This window comes from Nomascus leucogenys, chromosome 5 (assembly GCF_006542625.1).
Source record: "Nomascus leucogenys isolate Asia chromosome 5, Asia_NLE_v1, whole genome shotgun sequence".
In the NCBI taxonomy this organism is placed as follows: Eukaryota; Metazoa; Chordata; class Mammalia; order Primates; family Hylobatidae; genus Nomascus; species Nomascus leucogenys.
In genome coordinates, this window is record NC_044385.1 from 47,532,621 (window position 1) to 47,557,833 (window position 25,213).

General features: G+C 51.8%; 1 protein-coding gene across 5 annotated transcripts in view; it reads right to left on the bottom strand.

Moving 5' to 3' along the window:
* Positions 1 to 6,866: 6,866 nt before the first annotated feature.
* Positions 6,867 to 25,213, bottom strand: part of SSBP3 (single stranded DNA binding protein 3) — a 182,298-nt gene continuing 163,951 nt past the window's right edge. For 2 of the 5 annotated variants that reach the window (XM_030813027.1, XM_030813024.1), the window contains 9 exons: positions 22,835 to 22,899; positions 21,767 to 21,815; positions 21,055 to 21,090; positions 20,480 to 20,534; positions 18,769 to 18,839; positions 10,187 to 10,265; positions 9,888 to 9,916; positions 9,694 to 9,795; positions 6,930 to 8,600 (listed from right to left, as the gene is read on the bottom strand). In XM_030813027.1, the coding sequence (XP_030668887.1) occupies positions 8,571 to 8,600; positions 9,694 to 9,795; positions 9,888 to 9,916; positions 10,187 to 10,265; positions 18,769 to 18,839; positions 20,480 to 20,534; positions 21,055 to 21,090; positions 21,767 to 21,815; positions 22,835 to 22,899 (516 nt within the window). In that variant the 3' untranslated portion in view covers positions 6,930 to 8,570. Of the gene's footprint in view, positions 8,601 to 9,693; positions 9,796 to 9,887; positions 9,917 to 10,186; positions 10,266 to 18,768; positions 18,840 to 20,479; positions 20,535 to 21,054; positions 21,091 to 21,766; positions 21,816 to 22,834; positions 22,924 to 25,213 lie in introns of all 5 variants that reach the window. The other 3 variants (XM_030813023.1, XM_030813028.1, XM_030813026.1) reach the window with 3 other exon arrangements.

Genomic DNA, 25,213 nt, shown 5'->3' on the forward strand with positions numbered 1-25,213 from the left:
TTCATCTGTCTCTTTCCATTTCTTCATCTGAAACCTGGGGCTAATGCGACTTACCTGGTGTTGAAGACTCTGGGTTATGTGTGTGTAGTGTCTGCCACATGGCAGATACGCTGATGGTCACTAGGTTCTTATGGCATTATTTAAATTGTGGACATATTCCACAATGACTGCAGAAAATCTCGCTAGAATATTTATTGTAGATTTCTCCCTCGTATCCTGGTTAATGGGGCGAGTACACCCCTGGTTCAGCTGGTCTCTGTTTGTCCAAATAATGTCAAGTCCTGATCTGTGCCAGACGCTGCTGCCATGCCAAGCACCTGATACATAGCATATTTAATCTCCACACACCCCTGACGAGGTAAATGTCATTTCCATATTCAAGAAAAATATTGCATGCCTAGCATGTGCCATGCACTGTTCTGGGCCCTAAGAAGAAAACACGGATAATTTAAGGAATTTGCCCAAGGTCACCCAGCTGGTGCTGTAGGTCAGCTTCCCGAGGAAACGCTTAGAGACTTTTATTTGGGGAGAACCTTTAGGACCAGAACCTGTGGAGAGCGAAGGCAGCAGCAGGTGGGGGTGGGGGGCCCAAGCTCAGTGTGGTTGCGCCTGAGGCCTCACCCAGTTCATGGGCACGCTGGAGCCAGAGGCAAGGGAGTTGAACCTTCTACAAACACCCCTGGCCTGGCACCAGCCACTGGATATGTGCTGCTTCCCGACAGCGGGTGGGACCTTGGGCGAGGCGGCTTTGTTGGTCTGTAATTCCTGCTGAGGGACTGCTGAGAGCAGTTAGTGTGGGAACTTCCAGCAGCTGGAGGAGCTCTCAGCTAGGCAGTGGCAAAGTGGCATCCAGCCTGTGTGTCTGCCTCCCAGGTTTGGGCTCTTTCCACTTGAAAGCTTACCTTTTAGGCTTGGGGGATTACCAGGAAAAGCAGCAAGGCACAGAGGACCATGGGGATGGGAAGTGACTGGAAGTGGGGAGGCTGGAGGCTTGGCTGGGGCTGGAGCAGCCAGCTTGGGAGAGGCCTGAACACCAAGCACCTCACCTCCCAGGGCAGCTGACCTGGGGCTCTGGGGACTCTCAGCCCTGCCACCCATTTTACTTTTTATTTTACAGACAGGAAACAATTATGCATAAATGATAAAAGTTCAGAGTTCAGGGAGAGATAAGTTGACCCACCCAAGGTGGTCCTTAGCTAGTCCTTTTCCCTAAGGGTCACAGAGCCTCGAGTTTCTTCCATGCTGTTGGTATCATAAGAATACACATATGTACGTGACTGAAGAGTCATCCTATTTACAGCCCGTTCTGCGCTTCTTTTTTCACCTGATGTCTCTGGATCGTAGGCTCTCGTCACATCAATCACCACACAGGATCTCTTCGTTCTTTTAAGCAGCCGCATTAGTATCTGTTGATGGCAGTCCGGGTTGTTTCCAGTTATTATTGGAAATAATGCTGCAGTGAGCATCCTCGTTCATGTGTCTTAAAGTAGTTTTGCCAGCAGAGCCATTGGGTAAGTTCCTAGCAGTGGAATTGCTGAGTCAAACTTTTTTTTTTTTAAACAACACTCTGTTGGGAGTACAGAGGAGGAGCTGGTGGGATGGCGGTAGGGAGTCCAGCTGGAGGCCACTGCGGGGATCCTGGGGCACGTGGTGGTGATGGCTTGGCGTGATCCTGAGCAGGCTGAAGCCCCTGGAGACTGCTTGGAGAGGAGTGGGGGTGAGGTGAACTTGAGCCCTGAGTGAGTGGGACGGAGGCTCTGAGTAAGCGGACCGTCAGCAGATGACCTTGTAGCCTGAGGACTAGGCCTGGGCAGCCTGTCCTTCCAACCCACCCCGAATGAGGACAGCTCAGATGCCGGCCTTAGTGCTAAGTTGTGGAGCCTGGAGCCCAACTGCACTTTTGTGTCAAGGGAGCTGCAAAGTGCAGCTGATCTGCAGAGTGGGGCAGGCAGGACTGGCGGTTTTTTTATTATCCCCACAGAGATGAGGAAACAGGCTTAGAGACCACATGATGCAGTGTGAAGAGCTGGGAAGCTCGTGTGTCATGACAGCTGCCCCCTCCACAGACAGGTCCTTGCTTCTGCAAATCCCAAATGTCTACCATCCTCGTCCCCACTCCCTCATTCAACGCAGGAGAGGAAGTGATGCAGCGGGACCTGAGGGCCTCAGCCAGCCTCCTGCGCAGTACAGGCTCCCCCGCCAGCGAGCTGGTGAAGGAGCAGGAGCACACTGCAGGGAGAGTCATGCTGGATAGCGAAACCCCACGAGAGGAACTTCCAGCAGCAGACTTTGGAAGTGAAATGGTGACATTCCCATTGTGAACGTATTTTTCACTGTCTCATATATTTAAGTTCCTGGTTGATCCATTCAAAAGTTCTTCAGTTCATTTCCAGCAAGCTTCAGTGGCAAGGGAATTCTAATTTGGCCTGGGGGAAAGCCACTTTTGCCCTCCTGTATTCCAGCTGCCCTGTCAGATCCTCCGCTTCCTCGCTGGCAAAATGGGGATACAGCACCTCCCTTCCAGGTTTCCCCACCTTTGGATCAAATAGGCTCCATTCGACAAGGTTTCAAGTCGATGGGTTTGGAGTTCTCAGAAGCCCGGTGGAAAGGTGGGCTTGCTTGAGGGGACCTCGCTTGAGGCTACTGCCTGTTCTCGCCCAAGGCTGGCTCAGGCAGGACCTGGGGCAAGTGTTTGGCAGAGGCTCTGTGACAACTCACAGGAGCAGGACAGGATCCTCTCAGGCTTTAGACAGCATCTCCCTGGTTCCTCTTTTGCTGTGGGTGAAGGTCTCAGCATGCAGGTGACCCGATTGTCTTGACTGTCTCTTTAACATGGAACTCAGATGTCCATGACCCACAAGGCCTACCTGCTTCACTGCTGGAAGACCCCCGGTCCAGGGACACTCTCCCCTCAGAATACATCTCCTCATATCCAAAGAAAGACTGCATCCAGGGAGTGGGCTTGCTGCCCAGGGCAGGACCTCCATCCCTTAGAGGCCAGCCTGTCAGAACAACATGGCCCCTGCCATGTTCACTCTCACACACACATGCACAGGCATACATGCGCACACACATGTATACAGGCACACCACACTCCCACACATGCACAGTCACACTCCCACCCACACACCGCACACTCAGACGTGCACACACATAGACACGTGTGCACGAGACCCATGGGTCTCCTCCCCCTCAGCTAGGCCAATGATGGAACCCAAGAATAGGTCCAGACTGGAGATTGAGCCCTGAGGTCCCTCACCGTAGACCCCCTCTAGGGGCAGCCCATTTAATAAGCACCTACTGTGTACCAGGTGTTGTGCTGGGAGCGAGAGTTACAGAATGAGGGAGACGTGGTCCCCGCCCTATGGGAGCTCCTGGGGTACTGGGTGGACACGGCCAGAGTAGTCTCCTTTGGATTGGCAGTAGCAGGTACCCACAAAGGCCACCTCCTTCACCACACCTGGGCACCTACCCACCCACAGGTGACAGCATGCCATAGGGAGGGGTGCCACTGGGCACATTCTGGGGCCACTACTCAACAACATCCAGTTATTCCAAGAGCACTCATCGAGCACCTGCTGGGCACCAGGGCCTGTGCTGGCAATTCTTGGGACAAAGAGGGCTCTTACATGGTCCCTGGCTTAGAGGAGCTCCCAGCCTGATGGGGGAGGCATACACTGAACCAGGCTGTGGGGACCCAGGGAGAGAGCTACCCCAGCCTGGAAGGCTTCCAGGAGGAGGGGCCATCTGAGCTAGGTTCCAAAGGGCAAGTGGGAAGGAGGAGGGGTCAGCAGGAACAAAGGCCCTGGCTGGGCACACATCCACAAAGTACCGCAGAGTTGGAGGTGAAGTGCTGAGGGGCAAGGAAAAGCAGGAGTGCGCGTGACCCTTCCATGCCCTGCAGCTGTTTGGAAGCTGTCAGGAGCGTGGACTTGGTCCCAGAGTCACGGTGGCCGTGGCCACCTGGGTTCCCCACTAGCAAGAAGCCCTCTCCTCTCTGCACCCCTTTTCTTCTCGTGGTCACCACAGCGTCTCGCTCTCCTGGTCTTCTACTCACTGTTCTGCCGCCTTTGTGGGTCCCTCCTATTCCCCAGACCTCAGGGCCCAGTCCTTCGGCCTCTTCTCCATTCATTCCCTAGATGATTTCAGCCAGTCTTGTGGCTTTAAAGACCCGCTAAATGGTAACAACTCCCATGGTACGTCTGTGGTTCAGACCTGCCTACTTGATGTCTTTACTGGATATCAAATCAGCATCTCAAATTTAACTCACCAGAACAGAGCTCTTCCTGCAGCCTGCCCCACTTCCAGAAACAGCATCTCTGTCCTTCCGTGTCTGTTCACTACTGTATCCCTAGTGCCAGAACAACCCCTGGCATAAAAGGGGTGCTCAGCAAACACGAGTGGATGGATGGAAAGAAGGAAGTCTATGGAGGCTCAAAGTGAGATGGTCTTTGTGGCACTGGAGGGCTGACATGAAGGCAGGAAACCAAGGGCGTGGCTGAATTCCAGAAACCAGATGCCAGGTTCTGCGGCTCCGCAGGCACGCTGGGAATAGAGAGGATAGAACAGAACCTCTGCCTTTCAGCACCCACCCTCGTTGGTCTGATCTTTTACATCCAACCCCTAGCCCCAACTCCAAGCCCCCAGTGCTTGTACCCAGTGAGCCCAGGGCTGGGCAGAGCAAGGCTCATCTGCCTGTAACCCCACCCTGCCCAGCCGCTCTGCCCAAGTCCAGGGGAGCCCCATGGCCTGAACTCCAAGAGGCCCAGCTCCCCTCAGTTCAGGGTCAGAGCCCTCTGGGGGACCCCAGGTATGTTCTGGGCTCCATCTCCTGGAGTCTGTGGAATCTGGGAACACAGCCCACCACTTCATGGGACAGCCGAGACTGGGGCGGGGGATTCCTCAGGTCACCAGGGAGCCAGACTGAGCAGCCTTACCCCGAGCTAGAGCCCTGCTCTGGCCTAGCGTGTCAGCGACTTGCCTTAAGTTTCTTTCCTGGCTCTGGGGCAGGGGGGCAGTGGGGATGCCCAGCAGGGAGGCAGGTGCCGGGTCCTGTCTCAGGCCTGGTCCTAGCTCTGGCTCCCCAGGCCGGCCGACCTCTAGAATTGAGTGCCTGTGGACAGCGATGACTCCAGCAGGAAAGCTCTGGTCCGGCCCCCGACTCTGGCACCTCTCAGTGATGGGCTGAAGCCCTATTTTGTGGAAGCACTGGCATGACGCTCCCATTTCTCCTGCTCATTTCAGTATCTTTCCACTGGCTCATGTAGAGCTCTGGCCTGGCCCCAGGCAGTGATGAAAATGCTTAGTGAACAAGAACCAGTTCTTTGCCCAGAGATCTGCCCCTGAGGAAGGCCAAACTAACCTGCACCAGGGCCATTTGTGTTGTGAAGGCAACTGCGGGGCTGCCGAGGGGCCCCAGGCTGAGGGGTAGCATAGCACACAGCAGGCACTCTTCCCAGGCTGGGCCCCGTGACCTGCCTTCCTCCAGCTAGGCACCCCGATCCCATGGCTCTTGTCTGTGCCTGACTCCTGCTCCAAGGAGCACAGGTATCGGATGGATATCCCATCCTCCCAACCTCCTTTCCCCAGCCCTGGGTCAGCACCATTGATACAGGTTAGTCACAGCCTCAGTCTCTTCATCTCTCCAATGGAGATGCTTTTCCAACAGTTCAAAGGCGTCTGTACTCAGCAAAAGCCTAGGAAACCTTGTTCCAAGGTGAAGAGGGAAGGACCAGATGGAATCTTCTAGATCCTCCCAGCTACTCCCCAACACACCCATTTGGACTCTCCCCACGAGTAACATCACTTGCAGCGAACACGTGCTGCTCTTAGTCCGCGCACGGCACTGCTCTAAGCACTTCACGGTGCTAACCTCCTCACAGCCCATGAGGCAGCCAACCCATCCCCCACCCATCCCCCATCTTGCAGATGAGAGAACTGAGAACAGAAGCGTCAACTAATTTGCCCACGGCCACACAGCAAGTTGCAGCAAACAAGATTTAAACCTGGGAATTTGCTATCTGGTCCCCTAAGGGCCTTATAAACATGGGCTGAGCCTGCCCTTTGCTTGGACCCTCTGTCTCCCACCCACCCACCCACCCCAGCATCCGCTCCTGCTACAAGCCTAGAATGAGGTCCCCAGAGCTCCAGGGAAGTAGAAAGTTCTTTCTAGTCGTGCAAGTCAGCATCCATAGCAGCTTACCTCACCCTAGCCCTCAGCATTTCTTGCCTAAATGTCGTCTGGGAATGCCTCTCTCCATATCTTGCCAGCCCCATCTGATTCATCTCCCAGGAGACCACCAGCATACACTTTCCAAAATTTAAGTAGACTGCACTACTCTCAAAACCCTTCAAGGGCTCCCAGTACCTTGGAGGTTTAGGAAAAAAAAAATATCAACCTCCCTGTGCCCCCGACAGTCGCCAACAGCAGGCACTTGAGGCTGGGGGCCTAGGGTGAAGCCAGTCCCACCTGAGGGGAGAAAGCAGGGAGTGGCTGTGGCCCTCCTGGCCGATAGCGACTCCCCATAGGAAACAGAGGGCACCAGGAGGAAGGAACCTTTTTCTACTTTCAGAAAAATAAAAGACATTCCAGCGAACCAAAATGTGTTTGCAAGACAAGAAATGGAAAATGGCTTTTCAAATATTTAAAGTGAGATGGATACCTTCCCTCCCAACCCACCTTCCACCAAGGCCATCGCGACTCCACAAGAACAAACTCGCAGGCCCAGGTAAAGAAGGCAGACGCCTCAAACACAAAACATCTTGTTCCGCACCAGGAACAAAAACTGTGCCCAAGAAGTCACCTTGCATTTTGTAATCAGTGTAATAAACTCCAACCCACATTCCCCAAACATGTCAGGAAGGGCTGCGGAAAAAAGATGTCCCTTTAATAAAACGTTATCAACATATATCGTACACAAACTACAATGTATCATAATTACTTTTTTTTCCTCTCTTAATTCAGAACCAGACTACAAGGTAAGAAAAAACACAGAAACAGCTACAATGTTCCCAAGAATCCGCACAAAGTCTTTTTTCAGGCAGATGATATCTCACATAATATGATATACATGGATCAGAAAGGGAGGGAGTAAAACAAAGACCAGCTACAGGGGAGGGAGGAAGGAGAAGGGCATGTCAATGTACAAAGAATTCGGGTGTCTTCCAGGGCAAGACACAAAGGTTTCCGTGGGGTGATGAGGTGAGCGGGGCCAGGAGCACCCTCCCGGGAGGGGACAGGCTCCACTGTCGGGCTTGTTGGTTTTTGAAAGTAAAAACAGGACCGGAGCCAGCACATCTGTTTGGTTGTTGGTGTCCCCCCACCCCCCACAGCTGCTCCAAAGTCTTTCCATCCAGTCCCAAGCATATACAGAGCAATTCTGGTCAGTATCCCGTCTTTGAGAAAGGACGAATAAAGAGAAAAAACAAAGAAAACCGAACTCCAGCCCCCCAGCCGGTGCACACGATGACGCTGATGCGAGGATCTCGGGACCAGAACGCAGAGGTCACTGTTTCCATGTCCCAGGTCATAGCCATCCTGTCAGTGGCAGCCTCTCCCACTCTGCGCCAGGCCACCACCCAGCTGGCAGGATTCTCACTGGGAAGACTGGGGTGGGGGCGGAGGAGGGGCTGGAGAGGCAGGGAGGCCAGGACGGGAGGGAGGTCCAGGAGAGGAGGAGGAAGGTGTCCTGGGAACAGTGCGTGCCATCGGGTCACGGCGACGGTCTGGGCTGTGGTGGAATCCTGAAAGGGGTTGGTGGTCCGGCCCCTCTGGCCACAGGATGAGGGTGCTGGGTTCTGGGGTCCAAGCGTGCCGCTGCCGTTGCCATGGAAATCAAGCTAGAACAAACGCGTTCCCGCTCCCCTGCCTGTTGCACAAACCAAAACCCCAAGTGGAAAACGGTGTCTGCCTTTTCTTCTTTCCAAAAAAGGCCTTTTGAAAGAAACCACCGATTGTAAACTGTCCAGTTTATTATTATTATTTTTGATGGCTACAGACAATGTGGGCTCTCACACCTAGACTAGCTTTTCTGGTGGAAGGGCTTGGGCACAGACAGACAGCAGGGCTTCTGGTTTTCCTTTTTTTTTTCCTTTTTCCTTTTTTTTTTTTTTTTTTTTTTAAGAAGAAAGCATAGAGGTTGATTGGGGTGGGGGGCTTGCTATAAGCTTCCATTTAAAAAAATTTTCCCCCAAAAAACCCCCCTGAAAACAAATAAAAAAAAATCCCAACAACGGTAAAACCCCAAACAAAAAACAACAAAAAAGTGTCATGTATGGAAAAGGTCCTTTGGGGAAAGGGCAAGGGGTGGGATTTTTCTGGTCACTGACTTGAAATACATTTTTGAGAGTTTTGTCCTTCATGTTTTATGGAATAAAAAGTTTGGCCTTTTTATTGCATGAAACTAAAATTGGGAAAGGTAGGGGGCGTGGATGGGGTGGGAGGGGGTTGAGGGGAGCAGGGAGATGCCCTCCCCACCAGCTCCTGGATAATGACACCTCACTTCTTGCATAATTTCTGGCATCTTCCCGCCTGCAATGCCCGCTCTCTCAGCGTCTCGGAGAAGGGGGGATCACACACTCATCGTCATGCTTGGAGAATACTGGAAAGGAGAAGCAGAGAAGAGGGGGGTGAGGATTGTGGGGAGGCCGCTGACACACCGAGGTGCCAAGAGCCTGGTGTGACTGCACAGAACTGAGCAGGGCTTATTTGGGGCTGTGGTTGAGCTGAGGGGTGCATGGTGGCATGGAGTGGGCAGGGGGCCAGTAGGGCAGGATAAGGGCCAGGAGGCGGGAGCTAAGAGCCACCTCTCAGTGCCAGCCTGCCCTTCTGTTGGGAACTATGGCAGCTGACGGCACCTCCCCTGCTCCTGCCCGTCTTGAGTCATCCTCTTCTCTCCAAGGGCAGTCACAGCCCCTGCCCCTTGCCCAGTGCAGGCCTCCAGACTGCAGGGGACTGGGCTTTGATAAGCCAGAGCACAGCCAGGGTGCCCTGGGGTGGGGCCAGTCTGGGATTCTTTTCTGTTTTTGTTTTTGAGACAAGGTCTCACTCTTGTCACTCAGGCTGGAGTGCAGTGGTGCGATCAAGGCTCACAGCAGCCTCAACCTCCTGGGCTTAAGCAGTCCTCCCGCCTTAGCCTCCCAAGTAGCTGGGACTATAGGCATGCGACACTACACCGGCTAATTTTGGTATTTTTTGTGTAGAGATGAGGTTTCACCATGTTGCCCAGGCTGGCAGTCTGGGGTTCTTGAAAGCTGCTTAATCATAACACTGTTTCTTCAAATGAGAATGCACACAGAAGCCCACTACAGAAACGCAGACGGCCAACCCGTGTTGAGAGCCCTGAAAATCACTGGGCTGCATGAACCTTTCCCCACTGGACAGGTAGAAATGGACCCGTGGGGCAATACTGCCCCAACTCTCTCAGCCCAGGGCTCTCCCGGCCATATCAGCTTAATTAGTGCCAGAGGCATCCAGCCTGCGTGGAGCTGCCTCCAGAAGGCCCCACCAGCAGGCAGTCTCAGGGCAGCGTCAAGGCTGCACACTTCTGCTAAAAAAATAACTGAGGTGGAAAGCCCATAATACGGCCACCAGCTTAGCTGGCAGGCTGCAGCCCGGCTCCGTAGCTCGCGACTTGTTAGGTAAGAGTCCCCAGGCCGTGGGGACGAGAGCAGCAGGCAGGGGGCGAGGCTTACATTGTCGTTCTGAAAGGAGTGGAGGAAGTTCCCTCCTAGTTCGCCGTCATCTCGAGGGGTGCCTGGAGGATTGCTAATGCCACTTATGTTGTTAGGAGAATTCTGTGGAAAGAGGAGAGGAGGTAAGTGCCTGTGTCCCCAACAACCTGCCCACACAGATGGGGCGCCGCCAGGGAGACCGAGTGCACACTCACTTTTGGAAGTCCGTCTATGTCGCCTGACCCTGGAAAGAAAAAATAATCCAATTCAGTTTCTTGCTTGCTCTTCCACGGAGGGGTCTCCCCTCATCCTGGGCTCCTCAGGCCTCTAAGCCCTTCCATCCCAGTCCCACACTGTGCGGAGGGCTTTCTGTGCGACATCCCTCTCAGGATCATCCTGTGTGCCTAGCCACGGCCGGCCAGGGCTGTGTGCCAAGCCCAGCTGAGCCAGGAGCTGAGGCACAGAGCTGGCTGCCCAGGCAGGGTGGGGCATGGCGAGGGCAGGGGCCACTCACCTAATGATCCATTCATGTGGTGTGGCTCCATGCCACCCATGCCGCCCATCGGACCGTCCGAGCCGGGACCCATTGGGAACTGGGGAAGAAGCACAGGGCATGGCAGCTCAGCGGGCCCAGGCCCTCTGCACCCCTCACAGGCAGGGGGCTACAGCCGCGCCGGAGTCCTGGCCCCGGGGAACCCCTGCTCCAGCAGGCTCTGCTCACACTCGGACATGTCCTGCCTGGCAGCTGGGCCAGGGTCCTCACCTCGGCCCTCCAAGCTGCAGGGCAGAGGTGCTCATTCCAATGACCCAGGTGAGGGAGGGCGACTGGCCCGCTGCCACCCAACTCCACACAGAGGCAGCTCTGAAACTGAGCCTCTCGGATCCCACCACAGGGCCCTCTCCATCCCCCGTGTGGAGGGTGTGGTTCCCCAGACAGAGGCACATGTGGACAGCTCTATGACCATGTCAGGCCAGGGACCAAAACATCAGTGCTTCTCATCCTCACTTCACAGGTGAGGAAACAGAAGCACTGAGAGGAAACGCTTTGCTTGAGGTCCCAGAGGCTGGAGGTGGAGGAGCTGGGACTGGAACCTGGCAGCAGGCCTGGAGCCGTCATGCTGGCCCTCTCCAAGCTAACAAAAGGAAGAAGTTAGAAATGAAGATGTTTCCTGGGGCTGGGTGGTGAGAAGAGGTGGGGTTTGATGAGTGGTGGGGAAGAGGGAGCTAGGGCACTGGCCCAGGAGGCACTGCATGGCACCCTGGGACTGTGGGGTGGTGGTGGGAGGTCACTGATGAGGCTCCCATGCAGAACTGTTAGTGTGGCAGATGGAGGCTCGGAGATAAGAGTCGATTCTACCCACCTGAAAGCCTATCTGGAACTATCAAACCCTTCTCGGAAAGGAAGACCAGAAAGGTCACATCCCACAGCCACGAGTCACAGGGCTGGGGAGGGGTGGCTGAGCCCAGCCTGGAGCGTCAAGGCGCTGTGATGCAGACTGGATCTGCATCGAGTGGCAAGGGAGTGGAGGTGGTGGAATGGAGGGCTGTTTGGCACCTGGCCGGGACTGGGTGCCACAGACGCAGAGCTGAGTCACACCTGAGCCCCAGTCCAGAGGAGCAGCTCACGGATACCCAACTACCCCACAGGAGGACAGAGATGCTGACTTCCAAAGACAGCTGCAAAGTACAGCTGCGGCTTCAGAGCAAGGCAGAGAAATCAGAAGCGGCTGCCTGGAGGAGGAGGAGCGCATCAACAAAACTGAGGGGTAAAATCTGGGCAGGCAGAGCCCGTTGCGGCAATCACTCTAGGCAGGGGTCCCACATGAGCAGAAGGCTACCAAGTGGGTGGCAGCATGGCGTGTCGGAGCACAGAAAGGGGTGTAAGGGGTAAGGCTGTGACCAGGCTGCAGGGGCACAGCTAGGGTATGAGCTGCTTCCCCGTGCCCACCCAGACTGGGGGAGGGGTGGCGCATCCTTGCCTCTCCAGTGGGCCCCCCACCAAAGCAGCTCACAGGCTTTTGGGCACATTTTGCCATCTAGCAACAAATTTCATGCTTATTAACCTAAGTGATAGGAGGATGAAAGTAACCAGCTTTCTTGGGAGCCAACCCAGGACACAGCCATGCCAGACCCCTAAAATCCCCAAACATGGTAATACAGAATTATGCACATGTATGTCATTACCTTAACATGAATATGTCATTTCTTTAACATGAATGTATTAAGAAACAAGTATTTCTTCAAAATGACATATTATTATATACTTTCTGTATATTAACACTTTTATTGAGATATAATTCACAGAGCATATAGCTGACCCGTTTAAGTACAATTCAGTGGTTTTCAGTATACTTACAGGGCTGTGCAACCATCACCACAACCAATTTTGAATGTCTCCGTAACCTCAGAAAGAAATCCTGTACCCGACTGCAGTCATTTCTGTCCCCCTCCAACACCCCCCGGCCCCAGGCAAACACTAATCTACTTTCTGTCTCCACAGATTTGCCTATCCTGGACATGTCATATACATAGAATCATGTGAGCTTTTGTGGCTGGTTTCTTTCACTTAGCATGTTTTCAAGGTTCATCAGTGTTGTCACATGAATCAGTACTTTATTCCTTCCTGTGGTCAAAAAGTAGTCCACCGTATGGATATACCACATTTCACTTATCCATTCATCAGCAGAGGGAACGTTCAGGTTGTTTTCACTGTTTGGCTATTATAACTAATGACACTGATGTACAAGCTGCCCTGTGGACATACGTTTTCATTTCTCTTGGGCAGATACCTAGGAGAACTGCTGGGTCATAGGGTAACCCAATTATCATATCACAGCAGACATCACTAGGCTGTCTGATCTTTCGAGGAAACGTCAAACTGTTTAACAAAGCAGCTGTGCCATTTTCCATTCCCACGAGCAGTGTCTGAGAGTTCCAATGCTTCCACACCCTCGCCAACACCACTCATTATCTTTTTTACTACAGCCGTCCTAGTGGGTGTGAAGTGCTATCTCACTGTGGTTTTGATTTGCATTTCCTAATGACTAACGATGCTGAGCATCTTCTCATGTGCTTACTGGCTATTTGTAATTTTTGGAGAAATGTCCATTTAGATCCTTGTCCCATTTTTAAATTGGGTTATTACTGAGTTTTTCTAAGAGTTCTTTATGTATTTTGAATTCAAGTCCCTTATCAGATACATGATTTGCTAATATTTTCTCCATTCTGTGGTTTGTCTTTTTACTTCCTTGATGGTGTCCTTTGAAGCACAAATCTTAATCTCCAATGAAGTCCAGTTTGTCTACTTTTTTATTTTGCTGCTTGTGCTTTTGGTCTTGCATCTAAGAAGGCTTTGCTTAACTCAGGTCATGAAGATTTACTCCTGTGTTTACTTCAAGTGTTTTGTAGTTTCAGCTCTAACATTTAGATCTATGGTCTACTTTATTTTTTATTATTTTTTAATTTATTTTTGAGACGGGTTCTCACTCTGTCGGCCAGGCTGGAGTGTAGTGGCGTGATCTTGGCTCACTGCAACCTCCGCCTCCTGGGTTCAAGCGATTCTCATGCGTCAGCCTCCCAGGTAGCTGGGACTACAGGCGCGTGCCACCACACCTGGCTAATTTTGTATTTTTAGTAGAGACAGGGTTTCACCACGTTGGCCAAGCTGGTCTCAAACTCCTGACCTCAAATGATCCACCTGTTTCGGCCTCCCAAAGTACTAGGATTGTAGGTGTGAGCCACCGTGCCCGGCCCCCTATGATCTACTTTAATTTTTGTGTACTGCTGTAAAGACACAGTTCAATCTCATTTGTCCACATGTGGATATTCAGTTGTCTCAGCATCATTTATTCTGTATTATTTACTTTTCCATTAGATTAATGCAATTATGTAAACAACAATAGGAACTGTTAATAGCAGCAATTAGTAGCAATTAGGAGGTGGACTAGTTAAATGATTGATATGTATGAGAAAAATTATTAATATTTTTATAACATTTCTGTCCTCTGATAGAGAAATAACTTTTTACTCGAATACTTAAATTTGATAGGCTATATTACATTAATTATTTTTTAGAGATGAGGTCTTGCTCTGTCACTCAAGCTAGAGTGTGCTCAAGTGATCCACCTGCCTCAGCCTCCTGAATAGCTGGGACTACAGGCTCGAGCCACTGCACCTGGCTTATTATTTATGTTTTTAAAAAATAAAACACAGGCCAGGTGTGGTGGCTCACAACTGTAATCCCTTTGGGAGGCTGAGGCAGGAGGATCGCCCGAGCCCAGGAGTGCAAGAACATCCTGGGCAACATAGTGAGACCTCATCTCTACAACAACAAATAAATTAGGGGCAACATAGTGAGACCTCATCTCTACATCAACAAATAAAATTAGCCAGGTGTGGTGGCATGTGCCTGTAGTCCCAGCTACTCAGGAGGCTGTGGTGGGAGGAATCCCTTGAGCCGCAGATGCTGAAGCTGCAGTGAACCATGACTGTGATACGGCCCTCTAGACTGGGTGACAGACACCCTATCTCTAAATAAACAAACAAACATAAACACAATAGGATTAATGAAACAAACATTACTAATATTTAAATAAAAAATAACAATGTTTCTTTCTGCCCTAGGATACATTAGAACATTCTGCGCTGCTTCCTTTCCCACTGGTCTCTGAATTGCCTGAAGCCTTTATAGCCTTTAGGAGATCCTTTTTAAAAAAGAAAAAAAAAAAAAAAAAAGAGATGGAGTCTGGCTCTGTCATCCAGGCTGGAGTGCAGTGGCATGATCATGGCTCACTGAAGCCTTAAATTCCTAGGCTCAAACAATCCTCCCGCTTCAGCCTCCCAAGTAGCTGACTACAGGCATACACGACTGCACCCAGCTTAGAACATCTTCCTTTTAAATGCACTGGTAAAACAGAAAATAGTCAAACTTAAAACCCATTTGACTTGTCACTCTGTTTATTCAAAGCCCATGTTACACTGACTCCTGGTGTCAACCTAACACGGTAACACCAAACTAAATATCCTCTCCACACAACGCTTACACACAAAGTACTTCGAGTTTTACTTTATAAGCACAGGTTTTGGGACTTGTAGGAATTCACGTCCATCTCTCCAAAGATGTCCATCCATTTTTATCCAGTGGCTGGCTTTGGCGGACCAGCTGCTTGTCAATCAGGCCTTTGCATCTGTAATTCATCAGATGGGCTATCCCTGACTAAGATGTCCATCTTTTTTTTTTTTTTTTTTTTAGAGACAGAGTCTCGCTCTGCTGCCCAGGCTGGAGTGCAATGACACGATCTCTGCTCACTGCAACCTCCACCTCCCAGGTTCAAGCGATTCTCCTGACTCAGCCTCCTGAGTAGCTGGGACTACAGGCATGTGCCACCACGCCTGGCTAATTTTTTTTTTTTTTTTTTTTTGAGACAGAGTCTCACTCTGTCACCCAGGCTGGAGCGCAGCATTGCGATCTCAGCTCACTGCAACCTCCGCCTCCCGGGTTCAAGCGATTCTCCTGCCTCAGCCTCCCGAGTAGCTGGGGTTACAGGCACCAGCCACCATGCCTGGCTTATTTTCGTATTTTTAGTAGAGACGGGGTTTCACCATGTTGGTCAGGCTGGAACTCCTGACCTCAAGTGATCCTCTCACCTCAGCTGGGATCCCAAAGTGCTGGGATTACAGGTGTGAGCCACCATGCCCGGCCAGATGTCCATCATTTTTTTAACACTCCAAAGCACAATGGATGCTATAAATTAAAATTATAAAAAATGATCTTAAAGCACAGAGGTAATGTGAAGTTGCAAAATCCAAGTTGGATTCCAAATACGTCACAGTTTTAATGAAGAAGTTGAGAACGTCCTGTTTAACTTGACTGCCTTTTCTGGTGACATTTTTTGAGTACTCAAGCATTAAATGGGTCTTCCTGCTGTATGAGGTTTTGTGGTCCCCTCTCCGTGATACCCAACAATCCAAGTGTGGCTGGCTAGCCCCATCTAGGCTCCTCGGGGCTCCTTAAGGAGCATCAGAGAGTACTGGCAAAACAGTATATACATTTCTATTTTTTATGTGTTTTTTATGTATTTTTTTTTTTTTGAAATGGAGTCTCATTCTGTCACCCAGGCTGGAGTGCAGTGGCGTGACCTCAGCTCACTGCAACCTCCGCCTCCCAGGCTCAAGCGATTCTTCTGCCTCAGCCTCCCAAGTGGCTGGGACTACAGACATTCAACACCACACCTAGCTAATGTTTGTATTTTTTAGTAGACGTGGTGTTTTACTATGTTGGCCAGGCTGGTTTTGAACTAATGACGGACCCCAAGTGATCTGATCACCTCGGCCTCCTAAAGTGCTGGGATTACAGGTGTGAGCCACCGCGCCCAGCCTATGTATTTTTTTTTGTTGTTGTTGTTGCTGAGATGGTGAGGATGTCTCGCTTTGTTACCCAGGTTGGTCTTGAGTTCGTGGCTGTAAGTGGTCCTCCCACATTGGCCTCCCAAAGTGCTCGGGTTACAGGCGTAAGCCAACGTGCCTAGCCTGTATTTTATTGTAATTCCTTTTTCCATTCTCATCTCAATGCATTTCCAAATTAGAGAAGGACATCCTTCTTGTCTCACACTTTAAAAAATAGCAGTTTTCACGGCAAGCCAACATTTTAACATCTTTTCTATGGCCAGCAATGATAGTCATCTTGTGGAAACGTGTCTGAGGCATTCTCCTGTCTGTAAAGTCAAAGATCTCATTAAGTGCTTCGGCATGTTTTGAGGAAATTGAAAAGTGACCCAAAACTTTCATTATGAAAGCTGGGATCACAGGTAAGCAAATTACACCCCTTTGTGACAGTGTCGGGTACGAGGTGTGAACATTTAGCAGGTAAGATGTTTTCATTTTCATTGGTAAGAAGCTTATGGACGAAATGAAATTTGCTCAAATTAACTGTGTACTGTCTGCCAAATATGTAGATAAATGAGCAAAGTCTAGGTTGTATTTGGACAAAGAACAACAATCTCTTACATCTTCAGTGGCTTCACTAAAATCTTCACAGAAATCGAGAAGACAATTTGAAACTCCAGTTTTCAAATCAACATACCTAAGAGCTAGCGGAAACCTGCTGCCATGACTTGAGGCAGCCCTTGACGCACTCAGAAGCACAAATACTGGAAGGATCAGACAGGGTCAGCAGCACTGTAAAGGGGCAATGCATCTGTTACGGAAAGTCCCTCTTCCCTTTGGTTCACACAAAGGACTTTTAGTTTGTAACCTCCGAATCAGGAAATGTAACCTTCTTGGTTTGCGCTGCAATCAAGGGAACAAGATGATAATGGTGTCCATTCAGGGAGTGTGCCCAAGCTAATTCTGCGACCGCCGTTTTTGACTGAGAACTGCTGTCTCTTTGGAGGTCAAAAAAACCTTGATTTAGAAAGATATGCCTCAGACTTGAGAGACTCAATGTCCAATGTGCCTCCACCTTCCCTTCTCCACATGCCCAATCCCACATTCTTTTCTGCACACTGCGCAGTACATTCTGTTTGGGTTCTTTCCTCCCTAATCCAGTTGTGTGTGTCCTTGCATCTGTCATTAAAGTAACACGGTCATTTAACCTTCTTTCCCAGTGATGCCCGGGTCACGCTGGTGCTGTCACTGTCACCGTTCTCATTTTCATCATCTGAACTCTTAAGAAATACGGTCACAACATTCACGATGTCAAGACTGAAACCAGCACCGTCTAGACAAAAAACCCAACACTGAATCTGCAGCAGACTCCTAGGCGGGTGCTGCTAACGTGCATGACTGCAGCCTGCGGAGTTGCAGCCTGAGTGATGTGATCCATGGTGAATCACAAGTCCTGATGCCAGCATCCACGTCAGGAAACATGGCGACAGTGACCACTCCAAGCAGATCGTCCACGCCATTTACATCCGATGCTACAAACAGTGCTGTCATCCCTCTGTGTGGGTTTCACACTTTCCACCCAATCTTCTGCATCACTGACAAAATCCAGGACTTTTTGTGTCCTGGGATTCCTCAGGATGTGGGGCTTTTAGTGTCAAAAGCCAGATGGTTGGTCACACCAGTGAGGACCCTGGCAAAGGAGGCAGGCCAGAAACCATCCCTCAGAGGGCTGCTGGGAGAGAAAATATAGGCAATATCCAGCATGGGGCAGCCTGTGCTCGGGGTTTAACACGTGGGGTGATCCGGGTGTCACCTCAGGAACGGAGCCAACAAAACCAGAGTGCCCCAAAAGGCCCCACCCCCTCAACCAGGCCAAAGCCTCGCAGCACTTTAGGGCCCCAGGCCCACTCTCTGGCTCTGCAGTCCGTAGATCTCCTTTTCAGACCCTGAGCTCCCGGAGGGGCAAGGCTGAACAGGTTCACCTGAGGCCTCCATGGAGGAGGAAGGGAAGGAACTAGAATGGAAGGGTTGCCTGTGGAGGGGAAGCAGATCAGGCCCTGACCTCGGGCAACGCCTGCTGGGTGAGGAGACAGGCTGCAGCTGACTAACCAAGTCCCATCCAGTGGGTGCAGGGGACACAGGAGGAAGTGGGGCACGCAGGAATCAGAAATGGGGAAATGTGAGCTGCAACATCACCCAAGGGCTGCAACTCTGAGAGGCAAAGAAGCTGCCAGGTATTGGGAGTTCCAGAGCTCCCGGCAGCAGCACAGGCAGGCGGGTCCCCCAGTGAGCCGTGTCCCCTTGCTGCTGGCTCCACCCTCAGCTCCACGGCCCCAGAAACAGGCCCAGGAGGAGAGGGATCGCCCGGGCCAGCACAGCCAATCAGCTGGGCAGAGACCAGGCCAGACCCCACCTGCAGCCTGGCGCTTCCCGCACCAGCACGGCAGGAGGTAGCAAGTCCCAGCAGCACAGCGGGCGCCCTGGCTCTAACCAGAAGGTGGGCATCGTCCCACCCCTTCCTCTCCCACCCCCTGCCGCCTATGAAATGGGAACTGAGTTGCCCAAGAGTTAATCACTTTTCTGACGGTTTATTTTATTCATCTTTGGTAACAAATGGCTGAAATCAATTAAACTTGCTTTCCCCTCAGCTGATGAAGTTAATTATGATTTGTTATGGTGTCTGATATGTAAATTATTAGAAAGCAGACTTACGTTGGACCGGCTGCCTCCAGGCGGCACCGGATTAATCATTGTGTAGATGTTGTCACTGGAATTTGTTGAATCTGTAGAACAGTGGAAACCCACAAGTCGGGGTGATTAATTCGTTTCTTAATTAAAACAAACTCATGGCACTTGAACTCATTCTTTTGTATTTTATCACCTAAAATTTCCTCTAAGTACCACCATTTTCTGGCTAATTTGTATTTAATGAAGATTCACAAAGTTTTTAATCACAGAAAATTCAACTATGAAAACCACTCAACCCCAGCAGTGTGGACACGGCACAGGGGGATTACGGGTTCAAATTCTTGTCTCCCCACCCCACACCAAATCTGGTCCCCAGACACTGCCTGGGACAACATGGGGGCAGCAGAACCACCACCTGTGCTCTCCTCCCACCACCCTACAAAGTGGTTTTAATCAAATAAGGGAAAGGGAAACGTGGCCAATTACCCAGAGGCCACCCTGCCAGGCTGATGGGGCAGGAGGGAGAGGCAGGGATGGGGCTGGAAACGCATTCACATATGGAGTGGGTACATGTGGCCCAGTCGGAATGTAGGTCATGCAGCTCATCAAAATGCAGCAGCAGAAAGAGAGAGCCGGAGTGGGAGCCCAGGATCCCGGCTGCGGCCAGCTCCACCCCTGCAGCTGAGCAGCTTCCCTGCTATGGGGAGCCGAGGAGGGGGCGAGGGAGAGTCCCCTCCATCTCCCCAATTAGCCAAAAAAGTCTCCAGCTAAAACGTTTCTATCAGGAGCAGGCACTGTAATTCTTGGGCAGAAATCCAGCTACCTCTCACTTTTTATTTTTGGGGTGGGTAAGGATCGTATGTTGAATTCCTTCTAGCTGGCTGGTATGCTATTCTTAGCTGGGAAAGAAACATAATTGTGATGCTGTGTGTGTGTGTGTGTGTGTGCGTGCACATGCCCACGTATGTGCATGCATGCCCTCTTTTGTTTAAAGAAACAGGGAGGTCTGGGTGCGGTGGCTCATGCCTGTAATCCCAGCATTTTGGGAGGCTGAGGCGGGTGGATCACCTGAGGTCAGGAGTTGAAGGCCAGCCTGGGTACATGGTGAAACCCCATCTCTACTAAAAACACAAAAATTAGCTGGGCACGGTGGTGCGTGCCTGTAATCCCAGCTACTCGGGAGGCTGGGAAAGGAGAATCGCTTGAGCCCAGGAGGTGGAGATTGCAGTGAGCCGAGATTACACCATTGCACTCCGGCCTGGGTGACAGAGCAAGATTCTGCCTCAAAAAAGAAAAAAAAGGGGGGTGGGGTGGGGCGCGGGGAGAAGGGATCTCCTATACAGGGGACCAGAAGCCAGGAGTTGTGGGAACTCCAAAGGTAGCATGCCTCAGAATCCTGGTCCCAGGATGCCAGAACCCCAAGGCCCCTTTTTGAGTCATCTGGGGAAATGCCCGTCCTGAACAGGGTTCTTCCCAACAAAAGGGATTCAAGGGCAACGAGAATCCCTGTTCCTGGACTGCTCTGCTCAGCCCTGTCCTTTATGGAGCAGTATCAGAGGAGTAGGTTAGTGTCATCAAGGGACCCCTGCCCCCTAAATGCCCAGTGGAAGATGTGCTGCTCAGGAAGGAGTGGCTGGTAAGCTCTGGCTCTGCAATAGTGCCCCTCCAGGTATCTCCGGCAACATGCCCCACCCCCTACCACCAGACCCCCCACTTTCCCCTCAAGCACTCTTACCTGCAGGACTGGGCATAATGGGTGTTCCTGGAGGGCCACCACCACCAGGGGGTCCCTGAAGATGACATAAAACTGACATCAGATGCCCACGGTGGTAACGAACGTGGGAAGGGGCCGGCATCCTCCCACCTTGGTCAGCAGCAACTGCTCGCCCCCGGCCCAGCCACTATTCATCTTTCTACACCCCCAGCGCTCACTCAGAGCCAAAGTATCCAAGCTTGAGAAGGGGACTTGGATGTCCCCCGTCCCTTTCTTCAGACCAAGCAGCCCCTGTGGGTGTGTGTGCCTGCATTATGTGCTCATAGGCATGCCCACTGGAGAGGCCTGCGGTGGACGCCAAGAAGCCCACTGGTCAGCTCCCCAGAAGGCAATTCCACCCCCACGTCTGGTATGGGGGTTTCTGGGCCACCTTGGGTCTGTACAGATGACTGAATATTGACAGCAAGTTCTAGCAGTTTGGAACCTCTGCTCAGAAGAATGTGTGAAAGGGAAAGAAACAGGGACCCCAGAGCAGTTCTCCCGCACACTCAGTCCCACGTGGCTAGACATGCAAGGCCCCAAACCCACACACTTACCACATAGGTACCAGGTGATGAGGAGGAGTATGGAATCTAAAAACAAGATGTCAGGGAGCCCCGCGTCAGAGTCACTGAGTGCCCTCAGCTGCCAAACCTCCCTGAGGACACGACCCACTCTTCACAGGAAAGGCATCGCCACCCAGTGAGCTGGCCACCCGCTTGGTTCCCCTGGGAGGGCTGGGACGTGGCTGAAGCCCAGTTCCCTCTGCTACATTGAACTGACCCTGAGACCCTGGTCTCTTATTCCCCAGTCCCGGGAGGGAGCCACAGACACAGGAAGGACATAGGAGGCCCTCCGGTTTGAGAGGGCAGGAAACAGCTTTACCCCACATTCCTCTGGCCTTCATCCCACATTCCTCTGGCCTTCACCCCACTGTCTGTGCTGAGCCCCTTACCCGCACATTCCAGCCCTGCTGGGGAGGAGATGGGTAGGGGTCTCCACTCTGAACAGTGCTCTCTGAGCTCAGGTTCTCAGCTTACTCCTTAGAGGAGTGGGCTGGCTGGGCAGGCAGAGCAGGGGTGGAGCCCTTGATGACCCCTGCACATTACTCCCAGGCCTCCACCTCCACACGGCCTTCTCCCTAGAAGCATCAGGAGAGTCCTGCTGCATCTCCCCCTTCCCGTGACACCTACACCCAGGGACAGTAGCTCCCCTGCACCCAGAAATGCTCCCCTGACAAACACCACCCCACCCGACCCAGGTACTCACTGAGTTAGCACTGTTAGGATTGGGCCAGGGTCTGCCAGCTCCCGGGCCCCTGAGAGAGGGAGAAAGAGATGTGGGCAATGAAAAAGGCGCTGTAAACTCCAAGGGGTGGAGGCGGCAGGGGCAGAAGGCAAGGGCTGAAATCACAACAGGAAGTCCTTCCTACAGCCCTGCGGTTTAGAGCCTTCTGGCTCAGGGCAGTAATGGGTAACTTCATGGGTGGAAATCTATGAACTGCTTTAAATTATAAGTAAACTTTACAAAATATATAAAATTTGATATAAAATATGTAAAATTCCCTCTGCATGTGCATTTTCCTAGGAAGGGAGTCCACATTCTCACAACGGGGTTAAAAATCACAAATGCACTAAAGAACAGTGGCTACACTGTCCAGGGGTTCAACTCTTGACCCTGCCACTGAAAGCTGTGTGAGCCTGGGCAAGTTACTTCACCCCTCTGTGCCTTGGTGACCTCATCTGTAAGGGGGTTATAATAACGACCGTGTCAGGCCCGGCGCGGTGGCTCACACCTGTAATCCTAGCACTTTGGGAGGCTGAGGCGGGCAGATCATTTGAGGTCAGGAGTTCGAGACCACCCTGGCCAACATGGTGAAACCCCGTCTCTACTAAAAATACAAAAATTGGCCAGGTGTGTTGGCGGGAGCCTGTAACACCAGCTACTCTGGAGGCTGAGGCAGGAGAATCGCTTGAACCTGGGAGGCGGAGATTGCAGTGAGCCAAGATTATGCCACTGTATTCCAGCCTGGACAATAGAACGAAACTCTGTCTCAAAAAAAATAAAACTAAAAATAAAAATAATCACGTCATAGGGTAATCACGATGAGGTGAGCTGATGCACGCAGCATGCCTGAACTGTGCCCGGCACACAGAGGCACTCTATGAGGCTGAGCTCTCATCACCAGGATCATCAATATCCTCATATTACCGATGAGGAGACTGAGGTCCAGAGAGGTACCAGCAATGACCCCTTATCATGAGTCTCTCAGGGTGCCGGCAGAGGGTGGGGGAAGACCTGGGCTCTGAGCCAGGGGCCGGGTCGTTTTCGCCTTACATGTTAATCCCGGGCATGGCGGGGCCGAGGGAGTTGGGTGGTGGTCTCATGCCGCTGCCGTAATTCTGCAACGATAACCAAGGGTCAGTCTATGAGAAGAAGGGAACCGGAGACAGGAGGAGGGAGGAGAAACAAACAGACAAAACATAGTGAGAGGGTTAGTCTGTGAAAAGCATCGATGAGAAAAAATAATACATTCTTTCAAAAATGGTGGAGTGGGTGGGAACCAAGTCGCAGGGACCACAATGACAAGCCAGCACAGAGGGACAGTCACAACATTCAGGGCATTTTCAGAAGCTTTCAAGGTGAAGTTCTCAAAAACATGGCTATCCAGCAAGCCGCTGCCCTCTCTGGGCTCCCACGATGTCATCCTCTACCTTCCCCCTGGGCTCAGGCCCCCACTGAGAGGCTCTGGGGTGAGGAGGCAGGGAGGCAAGGGGCAAGTGTCAATGTGGATGGGAGCAGGCACTCCTGAGAAGCCTGCCCGAGGCTGGTGCAGGCCCAGGTCCGGCACATACAGACACACACACCTGCCCCAGGTCCGGGTGGTAGTCCTACCCCACCCATGTGTCAGCATCAGAGGCCCTCCGCAGACATGAATGGGAAGCTGGAGAAAACTCCATTTCTGCACTCAGAGGGATCATCATTATGTGTGTGTTTTTTTGTTTATTTTTTGAGATAGCGTCTCGCTCTGTTGCCTAGGCTAGAGCGCAGAAGTGCAATCATAACTCACTGCAGCCTTGACCTCCTGGGCTCAAGCAATCCTCCCACCTGAGCCTCTCATGCAGTTGGGACCACAGTCATGCATCACCATGCCCAACTAATTTTTGATGATTTTTTTTTTTTTTTTTGAGATGAAGTCTCACTCTTGTTGCCCAGGCAGGAGTGCAGTGGCACGATCTCGGCTCACTGCAACCTCCACCTCCCAGGTTCAAGCGATTCTCATTACTCGGCCTCCCAAGTAGCTGGGATTATAGGCACCCACGACCATGCTGGGCCGATATTTGTATTTTTAGTAGAGACGGGGTTTCACCATGTTGGCCAGGCTGGTCTCGAACTCCTTACCTCAGGATCCACCCACCTCGGCCTCCCAAAGTGCTGGGATTATAGGTATGAGCCACCGCACCTGGCCTGCCCAGCTAATTTTTAAATTTTTTTGTAGAGATGGGGTCTCACTTCATCGCCAGGCTGGTCTCAAACTCCTGGGCTCAAGTGATCCTCCCGGTTCAGCCTCCCAAAGTATCGGGATTACAGGCATGAGCCACTGTGCCCAGCCAGTGTTTGAGAGAAAAGTCTACACAGAACTCACAAAGTCCCAGCAGTCCAGATTCAGCTCAGGACAGCCCACTGAGGCACAGCAGGGTGGGTCACAGGCACCAGGCCTCTTATCACACGCATCTCTTGCTATATAACCAGGCCAGTGTTGCCCGTGACCCTCTCTCCAAGTGTCATTTTCCCTGCAGTCATACATGCCTTGCTTCCCTGCTCCCCGCTTGGTGGGCTCCTACTTGTCCTCCAATACTCAGCTCCAAGAGCAGCTCCTCTAGGAAGCCCTCCTGACCCCATCCCTCGGGGCTGACTGCTCCATCCCTGTTACTCCTACAATGCCTTCTAACCTCCCTCCCCCGCCACCATGCCACACTAGGTTCTGATCATGGCCACATGTCTGTCCATCTCCCATCTCTCCTAGTGGTCTCCAAGTGCCCTTTGAAGGTGGGGTTGTGTCTTGATGATCATATCCCCCCCACCCCATGCACCCAGTGGCACAGACTGGCACTCACTACGCCGACACTGAAGCAATCAATGAAAGACCAAAGAAGGGAATACATGGAGACCAAAGGGAGCCTGGCTGCAGCTTAAGCTCTGCCCTTGCAGGGGAACTTGAAGTAGGTTGCCGGAATTTTGATGGCAAAGGAACAGCCAGCATTCACTGCCCTTTACTGAGTGCATGACACACTTTATGTACAGTCTCTTGTTGGATCTGGATGAAAACTCCAGGAGGCTGGGATTGTTCCCACTTTACAGAAAAGGAGACGGCAGGTCTGAGGGAGAAAGTTTTACCTCAAGTTGCAGTGAGCAAATGGACAGCTAGGATTTAAACCTGGATCTGCCAGCCCCCAGATTCTGTATGCTTAGCCAAGCAACTGGCGGGAGGCGGGTGGGAGGGGGGACAGAATGGGAAGACGGAGACCTGGAGCTGACACACACAAAGCCAATATCGGGGCTGATGGTGGGTTCCGTATCCAGGGATCATCTCCCACATCTCACCACCCTGGGGCCACCTGCTCCACTTGCTTAGCCACAAACAGGCCTGGAGTCTAGAAGGATGTCCAGACAGGATGCAGATGATCTCAGGAGCAACACCAGGCTGGCTGACAA